This window comes from Nelumbo nucifera, chromosome 5, assembly GCF_055504915.1.
Source record: "Nelumbo nucifera cultivar China Antique chromosome 5, China Antique-T2T, whole genome shotgun sequence".
NCBI lineage: Eukaryota > Viridiplantae > Streptophyta > Magnoliopsida > Proteales > Nelumbonaceae > Nelumbo > Nelumbo nucifera.
In genome coordinates, this window is record NC_142653.1 from 77,915,664 (window position 1) to 77,933,530 (window position 17,867).

General features: G+C 40.9%; 1 protein-coding gene across 5 annotated transcripts in view; it reads left to right on the forward strand.

Moving 5' to 3' along the window:
- The window catches only part of LOC104593904 (potassium channel KOR2-like), a 146,479-nt gene that overhangs the window by 32,228 nt on the left and 96,384 nt on the right, over positions 1-17,867 (forward strand). For all 5 annotated transcript variants that reach the window (XR_016076316.1, XR_016076317.1, XM_010253995.3 and 2 more), the window contains exons 6-7: positions 3,535-3,615; positions 3,699-3,797. Coding sequence is in view for 3 of the 5 variants with exons in the window: in XM_010253995.3 (XP_010252297.1) it covers positions 3,535-3,615; positions 3,699-3,797 (180 nt within the window). In the remaining 2 variants the exon portion in view is untranslated. The remainder of the gene's footprint in view (positions 1-3,534; positions 3,616-3,698; positions 3,798-17,867) is intronic.

Sequence of the window (17,867 nt, forward strand, 5' to 3'; positions counted from 1 at the left end):
GGTCAGTGGAGAAATCATTACCCCATACGTGAAGTCTGAAGATCAACTAGCTGATTTGTTGACCAAAGGCTTGAGTGGTGCTCGGATGAAATACATTTGTAACAAGTTGGAGTTTATGATATATATGCTCCAACTTGAGGGGGAGTGTTAAAATACAGCTTTGTTTCAGGGTTATTTTTGTCTTTTCCCTTCTTAAAATCAGTGCCTTTTGTCTCTATTCTCAAGTATTTGTGTACAGGGGTAATAGTGTAATTTTACCTTTTATTATGAATTAAACATTCTGGGCAGCACTTCTCTTCTTCTTCTTCAACTCTTCTCCTTCTAGGCTCATACCAGAAGCCTTTTTTTTATTTATTTAATTAAATACAGGCCTGATAACAATGATGCTAGAATCTGGATTCCCAATTCTCTGGGTCTTTTTTTCTTGTGTCTCTTTTTTCTCTCAGTTGTGCTCAGTTCCTAACCCTCAACATTTCTTTTGGAAAGAAGTCTAGTCTAAGACCATTCCCCTTAAGGTTGGATCCCTTTGTTGGGAAGCCTCTCTTGGGAAATTAAACACTTTGGATACCTTGCAAAGAAAAGGCCCAACTCCTTTGCAAAGCAAATGGAGAGGGTTGTTACCATCTTCTAATTTCTTGTCCTCTTGTTGTGAATCTTTGGAAAATAATTTTTGGTCTTTCTGGGCGTAGGTGGACGATGCCTCTGCAAATCAGGGGGCTTTTCAACCCTACAACTTTCAGGTGGCCTAACTGCCTAAGAGAAGAGGTAGAATTTTATGGAGATGTGTTAGGGCTGCTTTTGTATGGACAGTTTGGGAGGAAAGAAATAACAGGACTTTTAATAATAAAGAAAGGGATGTAGCTACTGTTTGGGAATGTATGCTAATAAGGGCTATTAACTGGGACAAAGCTTTGGATTTATTCTCACTTTTCTCCTTTGAAGACATATGGAGAAACTGGGAATCTGTTGCAAACTCTTCTTTGGTTAAGGACAAACCTGTTGTAGACTGGAAGCCCCTAGAAGAAGGCTTCATAAAGCTCAACTTTGACGGCAGCAGCCTTGGCAATCCTGGACCTTCTGGTATTGGGGGTGTATTTAGGAATGAAGAGGGACAGATTGTTGCCTTATTCTCTGGCCCTATTGGAGTGGGGGATGTGGTTAGTGCAGAGGTGCAAGCTGCTATACAGGGAGCACAAACTGTTAGAGTTGAACTTTAGGAGGTTGATCATTGAAGGTGACTCTAAAGTGTAACTGGGTGGCTGAAAGAACCAGAGACAGTAGCTTGGTCTTTTAGGAGAGAGATGAGGAGGTTCAAGTGGTTTACTTCTAAATTCTAATCTCAGTGAGAGTTCAGAGGGAGAGGAGGTCGGCAAATGGGCTGGCTGATCTACTAGCTAAGCAAGGGGTGAAGAGGGATCTCTTATTCTGGGCTCAATTGTAATTTTACGTTGTTTTTAAGGCAGCAACTTGCAACTTCTGGGAGAACTCTGTTTTGTATCCACTTGTCAGCTTATTTTATTTATTTATCTTAATAAAATACGTCATGGTTCATCAAAAAAATGACAATATAATCAAGTACTTTCTGTTATTCATCCAAAAAGGAAAAAAGAAAAAGAAGAAAAAACTCAATGAAAAACTATATAATAGATTTAGGGGTGTTTTCTTCATCAATTATAGGCCTGCTACAGCCCTGCTGATTTGACATCAGTAGCAGTGCTTTAAAAGGCGTGCCTGAGGTGTGCCTAGGCGCCAGGCGAGGCACATTTTAGGGTAGGTCCTCGGCCAGGTCCTAGGTGCAGCACTTTCAAAAGGCACACACCTGATGCGCCTTGCGCCTTGGCCCAGGCATGCGCCTTTTGAAAATTGTATGCTTTTTTGCCTCAAGGGGGGTTCTTGGAGCTCCAGTTTTGGGCTTTTGTCTTGAGGGGTGTGGCACAAAGGTGACTCATAGAATTAGGAATGTAATATGTTTTACATCACATTAGCTACTTGAAGTAATGCAATTGAGGAAAAAAGAGATCGTGGGCTTTACATGCTTGAAAATGTTTTATATGTTTGGTTTTATTTTGAAAATTTCATTTGAATATGATTTACTTGTTATGTTTATGTATTTTAATTTTAGATAATAGGTTTTTTAAAATCATTAATTTTAAAAATTAAGTTTATATTTCTTATTAATATTATGTTTAATATTTTTGCACCTTGCTTTAAAATGGCACGTGCCTCGCCTCGTGCCTCTCGCCTCGGGCGCAAATTGGCCCTTGTGCCTTTTTTGCGCCTTGCGCTTTTAAAACACTGATTAATAGGGACTAGCTCAATGCTTGTCTATTAGTGCATGAAAAGGGAAATTAGTTTCTTTGATACTAACTCGGAAGATTTGTAATAGAAAAATAAGAATAGAAGAGCAGAAAAGAAGAGAGAAAAGGAAAGAAGAGACAGAGAGACGTTGAATTTAGGAAAAATAGTATATGGGCTAACACTCGTTCTTTTAATTTTTATACCTTCTTATAGAATGTAACAACTACAACTATACTCCCAGTGAATAAATAGAAAAATTCTGAATTACCCAATTAAACCTCCAAATTACTACAAAGTAAATCAGAAAAGTTAATAAGCTTCAATTGAGATCTGAATTGGAGATTTCAAATTGCATTAAGAAGAAACCACTTCCTCTACTCCTATCCCAACTGCCAGCTACCATTCAGCATGCAATTAACTTGAAAAAAAATACTATGATGATGAGCCCATACCAAAAATTACCTCCTTTTGGTTTTCTTCTGCTCTTTGGGTCTTCAGTTGTATACTTCAGCCCATATCCTGATATCTGGTTTTCATCAGAAACTCTACAAATCATTGTGCTTTGTATAAAGAAGCATTACTATTTGATCTTCAATTTGTAATCCTCTAGTTAGGTTTTTGCTTGGCCATGTAGAACATGGTACCCCATCTTCTTAGAGCCATGTCTAGATTTTGTTAGGGCTGTAAGCAAGTTATATTTGGATTAGATATATGTAGATCCAATTATATGTTGTGTATATCTTGATTCAATTCCAATCCAAAATAAATGAATTTGAATATTATGTACCTTTAATAAAATTAAGAAAAATGATGGCTTTGAGAGTTGAACCTGAATGAAACATTTCTCTCTTTTATTTCTTTCCTTTTTCTTTGTATAATTGGATAGGAAGGGGCCATTGCTTGATGCAATAGCAAAATCTTGCGCTGACAAGTGTAAAAATGTAAGTTTGGGTAAGAGAGTAGCTGTTTTGTGCAACAAAAAAATTGCTTACAGTTAGGTCTAGATCCATTCTACCCCTCCCAAGTGCCCAGATAGTTGTGACCAATATTGCGTAATGACCTTTTTGTATAACTGGATAGTGGGTTTGGATTGGATGCAATCATAAACAGATCTATCATTTGAACCATAGTTTGATCCATTGACATCTCTAGATTTGGTCATTCTATGAATAGAAAATGTTCATGTAGGATTCTTCTACTTTCAGTTGTGACTAATTGTTCTTAGTATTGTCACAGATTTCTCAGACTTTATACATCGAGATAATTCAACAGGTTCCTCTTTTCAAAGGATGCACAGACGAGTTCCTAAATCAAATAGTATGTTCAATCTTCATTTGGAAATTTTTTATTTATATGTATCACCCAGTGTTGTAGTGATCTTGGGCAGAAAACCTGTGCAGGTTATGAAGTTAAATGAAGAGTTTTTTCTCCCAGGAGAAGTTATCCTTGAACAAGGCAGTGCTGTGGATCAAGTTTATATTGTATCACATGGATGTTTGGTAAATTATGCATATTAACTGGAAATTACTAATTATTTGCCAGATAGTTGCATGCAGACTCACAGACCTCGCTACATATTATGCATCTGTCAAGTGTAATATATTTTTCTTTTTCTTTTTCTTTAGGTTCTCAATTCTAATATTTATTAGAGTTACAGTGGTTCTGCTTTGCCTTACATTTTCCATTAATGTGATAAGATTGTTCCTAAATTAATTAATGAAACTTCAGGTTGATGTTTTATTCTGTTACAGGACTGATCTGTACTGGTTTCAGCCTTTAATTAGCAGACAATAATAATAGCATGAGAGAGAGAGAGAGAAAAGAGAGAAAATAATAGAATAGGAGAGATTACTGATTCGAACTAGAGAAGATGTGACACTTGCACCCTAATTAAGTATGGGACATAGTACTTAAATCAGAACATAAATAAAAAACATTACACCACATTCTTAATATAAATAAAATGACCAAACTACCCCTGTATAGTCGTCTCTAACATAGGAATTCCTAAAGGCTAGAGGGGATGACTAAAACTGTACATCTAAATCAAAACAATGAGGGTGAGGTACCTTTTCTTGCCTCAAGCTGAGGGCTGTCAAGTTTAACATTATATACAGTACGTTTTTTTCACAAATCAATAAAAGTTTCAGTTATGGATACAAAATGAATCATCAGATTGATTTCAGATCAACAATTCCTAGGGTTTCAAATTGCAAGGTCAACAATGAACCAAGAATAGAGATACTTAGTCCAATACAAGGGGTAGTAGTCATCCTTTTAGCGAGAAATGGATAAAATCCACTACTACTGAATAAAATAGGTCTGTAGCAGACCACTTTCAATCTGATTGACATGGATTAGCAGGTGCAATACAAACTGGAACAGCATTTGTTACAACCATAATCTCTATGAAGATATATATGTTGTTAGATAGGAGTGATTAATAGTGCATGAGAAGGTATATTATATTTTAAATAATTAAAGATCTCTGTAGATCTCCACACATTTGATCGAATTCCTTTTCGATGAAGGCATAAATGCCAAGCAATAGAGACCAATATCATTATTAAGACCTTATCCCAGATATTGAGGGTTGGCTACACAGATACTGTTTGCAGCATTCCACTCTTCATAGTGCTGAAATTTCCATATGTAACCATGTAACACTGAAAAAAAGATTCATGGATTGGATAAGGTAATGCTGGTCATCTGCATGTTGTACGGTTTTTATTAGTTTTTAGTGTAATTTAAAAATTTTCAAGGGATTTTTTTTTCTTTTCAGGATTGAAGTAGTAATAAAATGACTTAAGTTCTAATAATTTAACAATGGATATGGTATTAATCAGAACAGATGGGCGAAACAGGATTCATGTATCCAATTGCCAACCTCATAATTGGAATAAGGCTTGGATGATGATGGTTTTGTTTTTTTCTTTTCTTTTCAGGATACTTACAACTCATGCATGTTTCTTATTTTCTGGATTTTTGTCTTGTTTTGTATTTTGTTAACTTGTAGTCTTGTCTGACTGCTCAAATTTTGGTTTCTCTCATAAACTTGAGAAAAAAAGTGAGTTTCTTTTGTCTTGTCTCATTCCTTGGATCCCATATTAGAACTTTACAAGACCCTCATGGAGTATATTTGTGAGAGTTGGAATTGTGTTGGCAGGGAACAATATGAGGTTGGGGAAAGGAAACCTTTATCACATCCATGCATATGTCAGTCTGTGGCATGTGGTGTGTGGTGTGTGTCCAAATGCCATCTTAATTTTTCACATTCCTGAAATTAATTTTTAATTGTGTTTTAACATTGGATTATAAATATTATCAATGTGGTGAGGCAATAGCTAGTCATTTGACCTCTCTAGTCAATCTAATAACAAGTCAGTGCCTAGGTTCAAAGTAAACAAAAGAAAAATGATATGTTCTGAATGTAAGGCATTGATGCAGTATCATAAATAAATTAATATGGATGTTGTTAGTGTTATTATTTTATCTTTGCTGTTAGTGTGCTGTCAGCTTGTTCTTTTCTTCTTTTAATTAGTTTATTATTAGGGTGTGCCCCCGGGGGTATAAATGTAATCTCCCATTTATTATTATGTTATATCATTATAAATAAGAAGCTGGGCGCTGCCAGCAACACTTTTAGACTCCCAAAGTATTTTCCCTCTCTCTTCTTAAAATCCGATAATGCAAAGGAGTATTTCCATGGTGAGCTCAATGAATTCCTTGCCTCTCATGGATCTATTCACAGGAGCTCATGTGCAAGAACACCACAACAAAATGGTGTTGCAAAAAGAAAGAACGAACACCTCCTTGAGGTAGCACGAGGGATGATGTTACACATGAATGTACCAAACGGATTTTGGATGTATGCTATACTTGCAGCTTCTTATGTCATCAATCGCATGCCCTCTAGAGTGTTGAACTACATGGCCCCTCATCAGTTGTTGTTCCCCTAGTCTCCTTTATTTTCCATTCCCATGAGAGTGTTTGGTTGTCGTGCCTTTGTCCATGATTTGTCTCCGTCGTGGTAAGTTAGACCCTCGGTTTATTCCATGTATCTTTTTGGGGTATCCCTCCTCTCAAAAGGGTTACTAGTGCTTTGGTCTCATTAGTCATAAGTTTTTTGTCTCTATGGATGTTTCCTTCTTTGAGTCTGAATTGTTCTTCCCTTCTTCTCCTCAGGGGGAGAGTAGTGTGGAAAAAGAGAAGCAGGTCCAGGTCCGCTAAGTCTCTCTTCCTTCTATTCTAGACCCTGCTCCCTTTCGTGTCTTTCAACGTAAATGCCGTAGAGATCATTAATGTGATAAAGATGTGGAGCCACCAAACATTGAGCAACCGACACCTTCAGACTCCCAGGAGGTAAGTCCAAATGAACTAGGCCTTAATGCAGCACTTGTTGATACCCCTGCTCCCATTTTGGTTGTGGATGACCTTGATATTCCTATTGCTCAAAGAAAGGGAATCAAGTCATGCACTACCAAACACCCCATTACCCAATATGTTTCCTATGATCACATTTTCCCCTCGTACCGAGCCTTCCTATCTGCAGTTGATTGCATCTCCGTACCCAGAAATGTTGTAGAGGCCTTAAAATACCCCGAATGGACAGATGCTATGAAGGAGGAGATTAATTCTCTCCATAAAAATCAGACTTGGGAGTTGCCAATTGGTGGATCTTCCAAGGGGGAAAGACCCAATGGGGTGTAAGTGGGTGCTTACAGTTAAACACAAGGCAAACGGAACAGTTGAAAGGTACAAAGAAAGATTAGTAGAAAAAGAGCACACTAAAGTCTATGGGATTGACTATGATGAAACATTTGCTCCAGTAGCTAAGATGAACTCAATTCAAGTTCTTCTATCATTGGTTGCTAACCTTGATTGGGAATTGCATCAACTGGACATAAATAATGCCTTTTTAAATGGTGACCTAGAGGAGGAGGTGTACATGGTTCAACCCCCATGATTCTGTGCCAAGGGAAGTGAAAATAAGGTGTGCAAACTGAGAAAATCTCTTTATGGTTTAAGGCAATCTCCCAAGGCTTGGTTCAATAAGCTTCATATGGCAGTCCAGCAAGTAGAATTCAAGCAATGTCAGTCTGATCACACTCTTTGTGAAGAGATGTCAAAAACAGGTTGTTGTGTTGATAGTATATGTGGATGATATCATCATTACATGAAATTGGAACTCAGAAATACAAAAGTTGAAACAATTCCTAGCATCTCAATTTGTAGTGAAAGATCTGGGTCCATTAAAGTACTTTCTTGGAATGGAAGTTGCCTGCTCAAAAAGGGGCATCTTTATTTCTTAGAGGAAGTGCACCCTTGGTCTGTTACAAGACACAAGCAAGTTAGGTGCAAAGCCAGCAGATACTCCTATGGATGTTGACCATAAATTGGGTGATTGTGATGGTGAACCTCTTAAAGATGTGAAACAGTTCCAAAGGTTAGTGGGAAGGTTTCTTTATTTGCCCATGACCCGTCTAGACATTGCTTATTTAGTTGGGGTTCTGAGCCAATTCATGCATTCCCCTAAGAAACCACTCATGGAGGCAGTAGAGGGGATTCTTAGGTATTTGAAAAAGTATCTAGGAACAGGTTTGGCATTTAGTAAACATGATCACTTGAAGGTGGAAGTCTATACAAATGCTGATTGGGCAGGTGTTGTGGATAACAGAAAGTCCACAAGTGGGTACTACACATTTGTGGAAGGAAATCTAGTGACATGGAGAAGTAGAAAACAAAGTGGGGTAGCAAAGTCAAGTGTTAAAGCGGAGTATAGGGTGGGCTATGGCACATTGGGTGGCTGAAGTACTTTGGTTAAAAATTCTTCTAGGGGAGCTTGAAGTTACTGTTCATAAGCCTATGTCTCTCTACTGTGACAACAAGGTAGCCATAAGAATTGCCAGCAATCTTGTCCTGCATGAGAGGACCAAGCACATTGAAGTGGACAAACACTTCATAAGGGAAAAATTGGAAAAAGGGAGAAATTTGTACTCCTTATGTTAACTCCAAGGAGCAACTAGCTGATGTCCTCACAAAGGGACTTCCATACTCATGTCACAATGAATTGTGTGACAAGTTGGGCATGATAGACATATTTAGCCCAACTTGAGGGGGAGTGTTATTAGTGTTATTATTTTATCTTTGCTGTTAGTGTGCTGTCAACTTATGATGCTGTCAGCTTGTTCTTTTCTTCTGTTAATTAGTTTATTATTAGGTTGCGCTACTAGGGGTATAAATGTAATCTCCCATTTATTATTATGTTATATCATTATAAATAAGAAGCTGGGCGCTGCCAACAACACTTTTTGACTCCCAAACTTTTTTCCCTCTCTTCTCTTCTCCTCTCTCTTCTCTCCTCTCCTCTCTCTTTTCTTTCTTTTCTCTTTCTGCAAGAAAGAAAATAATAGACTACAAATATTCAATGGTATTTAACATTTAGTTTACAATCCTTGTTTTACTGACAAAAATTAGGCTAGATAGGGTAGGATGGGAAGTCTAGCACACAATGGCTTTTCATGTAAGAAAACTCCAGCTCTTAAGATTCTGCTTGCTAGAGCTGCTCAGTCTAGTACATTATCACATGCTAGCATGCTTTGGGTCTCAAGCTGGTGCTTGCAGAAATGCTGCTCAGTTGGCAATTGGCATGCTAGCATGCTGACATTTTGTATCATGCTGAGTGTGCTAACATTAACCACAATTAGGGGATTTGAGAAACTTGATGTGTTGTGGCACCATAGTGAGTGCCTGAACCCATCCCTCCATTTGTTGAGTTTTAGACTGAAGTTACTTGAGCAAAAAATAAGTGCCTACCCCCAACTTTCTCCTCTTCCTTTCACAAGAAGCTTGGCCGAATCAGCACATAAGGCTTTCTACTTGGTATCAGAGCAGGTTGAAGGTTCTTGAAGAGATTCACTCCTGCAGCCCTAGATCGGCCGACTGCATGGAGATTTAAGAGGTTGATCGAAGCTCTCAGGTAAGCCCAGTTTTTGGATTTTCTTGATGGATCTGTATGCCTTGTAACTGGTCTAGGGTTTCTCATCAGAATCAGGAAAAACTGGAGAAAGGAGAAGAGTCCTGATTTTGTTGGACTCTTCAATTTTGACCTAGGTAGTGGTGCCCTAATTGTTTAGGGTTCCTCTGGGTTTTTTGTAAGGGGCGATTCAAGTTCCATGTGGTTTGGAGGCTTCTAGAGAGGGCGGTTGCTTTTTCTCTCTCTTCTCCTATCCCACCGAAAAGGAATCTTTCGTGAGAAGAAAGTCCAAGACACCAAAGGAGTGTCGTTGGTTCCAGAAGGTATTCTGTTTGTTCTTGCTGCATTTTTTGGTTGTTTTCTGTACCTCTTTTGAGACACATGGAGGGACACAGAGTTGAATATAAGCCCAGGAATGAAATGGGTCCAGTGGGAGGAGGTGCTGGAGACCCCTTCAGAGCTGGGACCATTACTACAATTAGGTTGGATGGTACAAACTACTTGGAATGGTCCCAATTTGCAAAGATGGCCATTGGGGCTCATAGAAAATTGGGGTAAATTATTGGTGAAGAGGTGAAACCCGAAACTGGCAACTCCCAGTGGGTGCAGGAAAATTATATGGTAATGACATGGTTGTGTAATTCTATGTTGCCACATATAAGTAAAAAATTTTTATGGGCAAACACTGCTAAGGAGATATGGGATGGGGTTGCAGAAACCTATTCACAAAGGGAGAATGTTGCTAGGGCTTATCAACTGAGAAATCAAATTATTGCCACAAGGCAGGGAGATAGATCTGTTGCAGCCTATTTTTCAGTCCTTAAGACCCTGTGGCAGGAGATCGACCATCTAGAGACCTTTGCTTGGGAAACCACCAAGGATGCAACTACCTATCAAAGACATTTAGAGAAGTATAGGGTGTTCGAATTCCTTGCTGGCCTTAACCCTGAGTATGACATTGCACGACAGCATCTTCTTTTTAGGGGCAGTGTCACTCTCTCCCAAGCATATGCCTTTGTGTTAGGAGAGGAGTGCAGGAGCGATGTAATGATGAAAAATCTCAGTTCTGATCAGTCTACTATAGTAAGTGCTGTGAAATCTAAACAGAATGGCAATGAAAACAAAAAGGAAGACAAAAGGGACTTGGTCTGTGACTACTGTAAGAAGCCTAAGCATACAAGAGACACTTGTTGGAAGCTTCACCCACATCTTGAAGAATAAGAAAGGAAATGCGCACATGGCAGTTACCGGTGATACTCCAGCCCCCCTACTACAGCTGCTTTGGAGTCCGTTGCAGCTGCTGCAGTAAGGGCTGAGCTTGAGAGGTTTGGGTTACTTTTGAATCAGAGGGATACAACTAGTTCCAGTTCAGCCGTAAGCGGACAACAAGGTACAGGTAGCACAGGTGGAGCTCACTCTACCTCCTTTGCCTACACAGGTAGTTCACATGTCACTGCAAACTATGTTTCTGCTTCAGGTAAGGAGAGATCTCCTTGGATTATAGACTCTGGAGCCTCAGAGCATATGACCCATTGCTCCACTATTTTCTCTTCTTATCAGTTCTGTTCTAGCAGAGATAGGGTCTCCACAGTTGATGGATCCCATGTTCCTATTGCTGGGAAGGGATCTGTCAAGATCAATGATTCTATTTGCTTACCCTTTCTCCTCCATGTTCCGAGATTGAGCACTAATTTGTTATCTGTTAGTAGTTTGACTAAGAATCTGAACTGCTCAGTAATTTTTTCTCTTGGACACTGTATTTTGCAGGATCTGGATTCAATGAGGACGATTGGGAGTGGTCGTGAAGTGAATGGAATCTACCTCCTGGATGTTCTCCCTCTTCACTAAAGCCATCATGTTTGCAGAGATAGTGAGTCAAAATCTGTGGGTCAGATTATGCTTTGGCACAACCGTCTGGGTCATTTATCCTTTTCTTCTTTGAGTTGTTTGTTTCCAAAACTGTTTGAGTCTGTGAGTCTGTCAAGTTTGAAGTGTGAGGGTTGTGAACTTGGAAAGCATTGTACACTCTTTTAAACCTAGTAATAAAAGATGTGTTTCTCCCTTTGATGTTATTCATTCGGATGTGTGGGGTCCTTATCATGTTCCCTCTATGGGCGGCTATCGCTATTTTCTCCTGTTTGTGGATGATTTCTCTCGATATTCTTGGATTTACCTGATGAAATCACGCGATGAAGTACCATCCTTGGTGAAGCAATTCCACCAGATGGTACTAACACAGTTTGGGAGAAGAATAAAGATGTTCAGATCTAACAATGCTAGGGAATATTTTGAGAGACATCTTGCCTCATATCTGTTGGAGTATGGTGTTGTCCATCAGAGCAGTTGCTCCTATAGTCCACAGCAGAATGGTGTTGCAGAGAGGAAGAATAGACACATCGTTGAGACGCCAAGAAACATGATGATCACAGCCACAGTTCCGGTTCATTTTTGGGGTGATGCAGTTCTCACGACAGTATATCTGATTAACAGAGTGCCCTTTCGTGTACTCGAATTCAGGACCCTATTCAGCCTCCTTTTTCCTCAGGGGGAGATGTTTCATATTCCTCTAAGGGTGTTTGGATGTGTCTACTTTGCACATATTCTTGGCCCTTACCGTTCGAAGCTTGATCCCAAGGCAAAGAAATGTGTTTTCCTTGGATATGCAAAGAATCAGAAAGGGTACCGCTGCTATGATCTAGCCTCTGGGAACCGGTATGTTACTATGGGTGTTACCTTTTTTGAATCTACGTACTTCTTCTCAAAGGATCCTTCTCACGGGGAGTGTTTTGGGGAAGTAAGTCAGCAGTCTATCCCTCTCCCAGTTCCAGTTCCTGTGTCTACTCCTATGCTTGACCACCACTTGATGTCACCCACCTTGCCACCTCCTTTGCGTTCCATTTCACAGCATTACTCACGGCAGAGACTCCATAAGGCGGTTGATTCCACTACAGCAAAACTCACACCACTTCCTATCGATCTCTTGGAGACTCCAGATCCGGCTGATACGGATCCAGGTATTCCTCTTGATCCCACTATTTCAGTTCCCATTGATCCTACTGACACTGTTACAGATAACCTTGATCTCCCTATTGCTCTTAGAAAAGGGAAGAGAAAGTGCACTGCTCATTGTATCTCACAGTACTTATCCTACAGTGGACTTTCTCCTTCCTACCATGCTTTTCTCTCTTCTCTTGATTCAGTGTCTATACCCAAGGGTGTTAGTAAGGCTCTCTCCAAACCTGAGTGGAAGGTAGCTATGCAAGAAGAGATGGAGGCTTTGATTAAGAATTAGACATGGCAGATTGTGGACCTACCAGAAGGCAAGGAGACAGTTGGATGCAGATGGGTTTACACAGTAAAGTATAAGGCAGATGGAAGTATAGAGAGTACAAGGCAAGATTTGTTGCAAAAGGGTACACACAGACCTATGGCATTGATTATCTAGAGACATTTGCGCCAGTTGCAAAGATGACCTTTGTTCGGATACTCCTTTCTCTTGCTGCCTCATACTCTTGGCCCTTGTTTCAACTGGATGTAAAGAATGCTTTCCTAAATGGGGATCTGCAAGAAGAGGTGTATATGGATCTTCCAGCTAGTTTTTATGATAATGCTGAAAAGGGAATGGTATGCAAGCTGAAGAAGTCACTATATGGCTTGAAACAATCTCCCAGAGCATGGTTTGACAGATTCAGAAATGCCCTAATTGTTTTGGCTACACTCAAACTCAATCTGATCACACCTTGTTTGTGAAGCGCAGGGGATCTTTGGTGCCAATCCTAATTGTTTATGTGGATGACATTGTTGTCACTGGGAATGATCTGAGTGAGATTGATAGTCTGAAGAAGAACCTGCATAAGGAATTTGAGATTAAGGATCTTGGAGAACTAAGATACTTCTTAGGCATCGAAGTTGCAAGATCGAAACATGGAATTTTTATCTCTCAAAGGAAGTATGTCTTGGACCTTCTCCTAGAGATAGGGAAGCTTGGAACAAAGGCAGCTAGCACCCCCATTGATCAGAACCATAGAATCAGTGCATCAGAAGGTGAACCAGTGAAGGACCTTGGGAGATACCAAAGACTTGTGGGTCGGCTACTATACTTGTGTATAACAAGACCGGACATCTCCTATGCAGTAAGTGTAGCGAGTCAATACATGCATGCTCCACGAGATCAGCACTAGAAGGCAGTTGACAGGATCCTTGCATATTTGAAGGGACATCCAGGCAGAGGCATATTGTTTACTGTTCATGGACAACTGAAGCTAGAGACCTATATAGATGCGGATTGGGCAGGATGCCTTGATGACAGAAGATCAACTTCAGGAGTGTGCACCCTAGTTGGGGGTAACCTAGTCTCATGGAAGAGTAAAAAACAAACAGTTGTGGCAAGATCAAGTGCAGAAGCGATATATAGGGCTATTGTTTGACAGTTTTTGTATGCCCTTAGCTTCAATCAGTTTTGATGTACTTTTGATATTTAATGTAAATAAATGAAGTACATGTTTGATTCATGTTGTGTGGTATACTTCTGTGTAAGACCCTAAAACTGGACATTTAATGAGACTTGTGTTGGTTTTAAATGTTCACAGCCGTTGGATGAGTCTGGGGAGATTTATCCTGCCAAGGCTGACACTGGTGTGCTGTCAACTATTGAGGTGGCTTGTCTCATCCGCCAGGGTGAGACCCAAGGCACATGCAGTGTAGGATTAATTGAACCCTTGAACCGGACCAGATTTCCAGTATTGCCCTGGACCTTGGAGATTGATGGGCAAAACTGGAAAGTTACACCTGACCCCTAGACCTGATTATGGTACTGCATTAGGTGTCGGATTGGGCTGTCTTTGATATGCCAATCAGTGAGATCCTTAGTGGGGGTCAAAACCCGGGTATGTTGGGACAGTCTGAGAATTCATCTGAGTAGGTGATCATAGTGACGGGATCAACCCCTTTGTCGAACAAGGGTAACGATCGGGGATGCACTCTCTCTGATGGAAACCAAACTGCCGGCAGTTGATTTCGATCGTTGGAATTTTGTTTTGCAAAATTTATATATATGATATATATATATATTTAAGTATGGTTTCAAAATGTTTGCAAATGATTTTAATTCCCGGGATCCATGTAAGTAGAGAGTGCAGCGCTGTTCCTTGCAGCCGAAGGAGAGGTCCTCTCTTGTCGGGCAGTGCTTGATCATTATGGGCTGAGAGGTTAAGTGTAAGGCCATTTGGGATAACACCTGATGGGCTAATCTTGCACCTGCCCACAATCCTTGGGTTTTTATAAGATGGCTTGGCCCAGGGACCACTTAGTGTAAGTGTTGGGCCCATAGGGTCCATGTGATGGGCTCAGGGGGTTCACTGGGCTCTCCAGTGAATTCGGCCAGGCTTTGTAACAAAGGCTGGGCTGAACCCATGTGGTTGGTGTGTAGATCAATGCTTGGGTCCTACGCCTTACAAAGAAGCCCAACTGGGCAGCAATTTGGAAGACTTTTTAGCACATAACCTTATTGGGCCTAAAGCCCATTTCGAACTGGGCTGATTTGATCAGTCATTATTAAGGGGCGGATCTGAGATTAGGATGAGCCCAAAAGCTTATCTAATCTGCAGATAGGATTAAGAAGAGTCCTAATCCAAATACAGATTTGGATAAGGGCAACTCCTGATATGATTAGGAAATCCTTTCTTAATCATTAAGTAACTGGAGGAAACCCTAATCGAATTACAAGAATTCGAATCCTAGGGACACAGAACACACAGCCTGCAGTTTTGTGAGATAGGATCTCAGAAACCCTAGAGAAGAAAAGTAGTTCACCACCTTCTTCTCCAGTTTCCTCCTGTTGCAGCCGCCACCATCTGTCACAGTTTGCTTTCTATGCCAGAGAAAGATCAAGAAAAGTTCTTGATATCAGTCTTTCTTGAAAGGCTGATTTGGTTTGGTGCTCATTGTCATCCAAAGGATTCTTGTGAAGGATTCAGTGTGTAGGACGCACCCTGCTGGTTCTGTTCCACAGTTGCTGTGTCATCTTCAGCAGGAGCAGATCTTGGTTCCTTCTTTGGGTGTGAACACCAACTTTGGGAGATATTTTTTCTCTGGATCAGGTATAATTACTCCCTTCACTTTTGGTTCAGATCTGGTTCGATTCTGGTTCAAGTAGGATCCTTGAATCTTGATTCTAAAATTAGGGAATGTGATTCCCAATTGAAAGGCAGGTAGAAAATTTTTGAAATTTGCCCACCCATTCCGCAATTGTTTTGGCGTCCATATGATGGATTCTACCATCCCTTTCAGCCATGGCACATGGAGTTTCAGAACTTCTCTGGATCCGTTCTCTGTTAGAAGAAATCGGTGTACAAGCAGAAGAACCTATGATGCTATACTGTGATAACCAGGCAGCAATCAATATTGCCCATAATCCAGTCCAGCATGACCGAACCAAGCACATTGAAGTAGATAGACATTTTATCAGAGAAAGGTAACTTCTGGAGAAGTTTGTCTTCCATACATTTCTTCAGATCTGCAGCTTGTTAATGTTCTCACAAAAGGTGTTGCGAAGAATAAGCTGGTACATGATCTACGCAAGTTGGGAATGTGTGACATCTATTCCCAACTTGAGGGGGAGTGTTGAGTGGGCTGATTTATGTTGGGCCGATTTATGTTTAGTTTGTTTTCTTTTAAATTAAGAAGTTGTTGGGCCTTGGGCCCATTAGTCTTTTATTTTTAAAAGAATTGTAAGTACTTGGTTGAGTTGCCACCCTACTAGGGGCATCTTTGTAATATCCTATATTTAAGTTAATTATAAATAGAATGAGGGGCTGGCGGCTAGGGTTATGTATCACTATCCTAGTCGACCTTCTTCTCCTTTTCTTCCCTTTCCTCTGTCTATTGCTGAAACCCCCAACTTTCTCCTCTTCCTTTCACAAGAAGCTTGGTCGAATCAGCACATAAGGCTTTTGTACTAAAAGAATGCTTCAAAGGTTTTGTCCACCAGGATTTTAAAGGTCTTATCTTATTTACTTTAGTGTCGGATCCAAGTTTGAAATATGACAGCAATGTTGCTCTTTTGTCTCAAAATTCTGGCTTAGATACTTTTGTCTTTCTTAAAAACTCAGTAACGTGTGGGAATTGATATATTTTTATTAGATTTTAGGTATTTAAAATTTTTGAAGGGGATAATATTATCCTTTTAGGATACATACACTACTTACACGCTTCTTTTTTTCTTATGGACTTTGTCTCATTTTCTCTTTGTTTTTGTTTATTTCTAGATTTATCCTATATTCCTAATTTCCTATATTATTCAAAATTTTTGGTTTCCATCCAAATTTTGAGAAACAAGCAAGTTTCTCTTCTCTTATCTCATTCAAATCCCATATTGAAAAATTTCAAAACCCTTAAAAGTGTAATGTTGGATTTGGAATTATATAGGAAGAGACCTGATGAAGGAAGATTTGGCCCGACCTCGCAATTACGCCACGTGGCTAAAAACAAGTAGCTCGGCACTTGATGTAGCGTACCCAGGGTGCAAACACCAAAGGGAAGAGACCAGTAGTCCGAACTCCCCTCGAGGAGACCGAACTCCCTTCGAGGAGCCCGAACTCCCTACAAGGAGCCCGAACTCCCTAAGAGGAGCCCGAACTCCCTACAAGGAGCCCGAACTCCCTAAAAGGAGCCCAACCTCCCTACTAAGAGCTCGAACTCCCCGCGAGGAGCCCGAACTCTCCCTTTGGCCCTGAGCCACACAAAGCAGTGACCCGAACTGGCCCGTCTCATGGCAGTTCAGGACACTCCCCTATCCGAACTCTAGACTTCGCCTCGCACACCGCTCCAAGCACTTTGGCTCCAGGGCATTGAACTGGACAAACCACACCGTACCTGACACCGAAGGAGTCCGTATCCAGGGGCGGCGCACCTGACTGACTTGGGATCTGACGCTTGACGGCACCACTTCAACGGCCACCTGCCACCGTCACCTGCCACTGCCATCTCCAGTTACAGAGACGGCTCCGACAAAAAGAGCAGTGACGGTTCTGCCCCAGCAGAGGCGATGACACCCGAACTGGCAGAAGCACGGAAGTAATCATACCCGACCTGACAGAAGTCTAAGAGTGAGTGCGCGAGGTGGTTATAAAAGGCTCTCCACCCCCCCAAAGAAGAGGTATGCAAACTTTGCGCTATCTGGTTTTATCTTGCCTTTGAAGGATTCTAACTTGAGCTTCGGAGCCTTTACACCGGGTTCCCCCCGGAGCTTCCTCATCTCCTCCATTTTAGGTTCCCTACTACTCAGTTCAGAGGCAAGGTCGTTGACAGCTAAGACCGGCCGGATTGCGCATCATCAATTGGCGCCGTCTGTGGGAACAGCTTCAAAAAGTCTCCCTCCAAACTCTCATAACCTCTTTTCATCAAAAAACCCAACACTCATGGCTTCTTCTAGCAACGCCGGACGTGGCACGGAGACAAACACCATCGGGGAACAACTTCAAGTCCCCGTGGTGTGTGTTGGACAGTTCACCATCCCCTTTCGATGGATGGGATCACCAGCTTGAATGCGCCACAAGCAGTGGCGCCCGCAAACCTTCCTGCCACGAGCATCCCC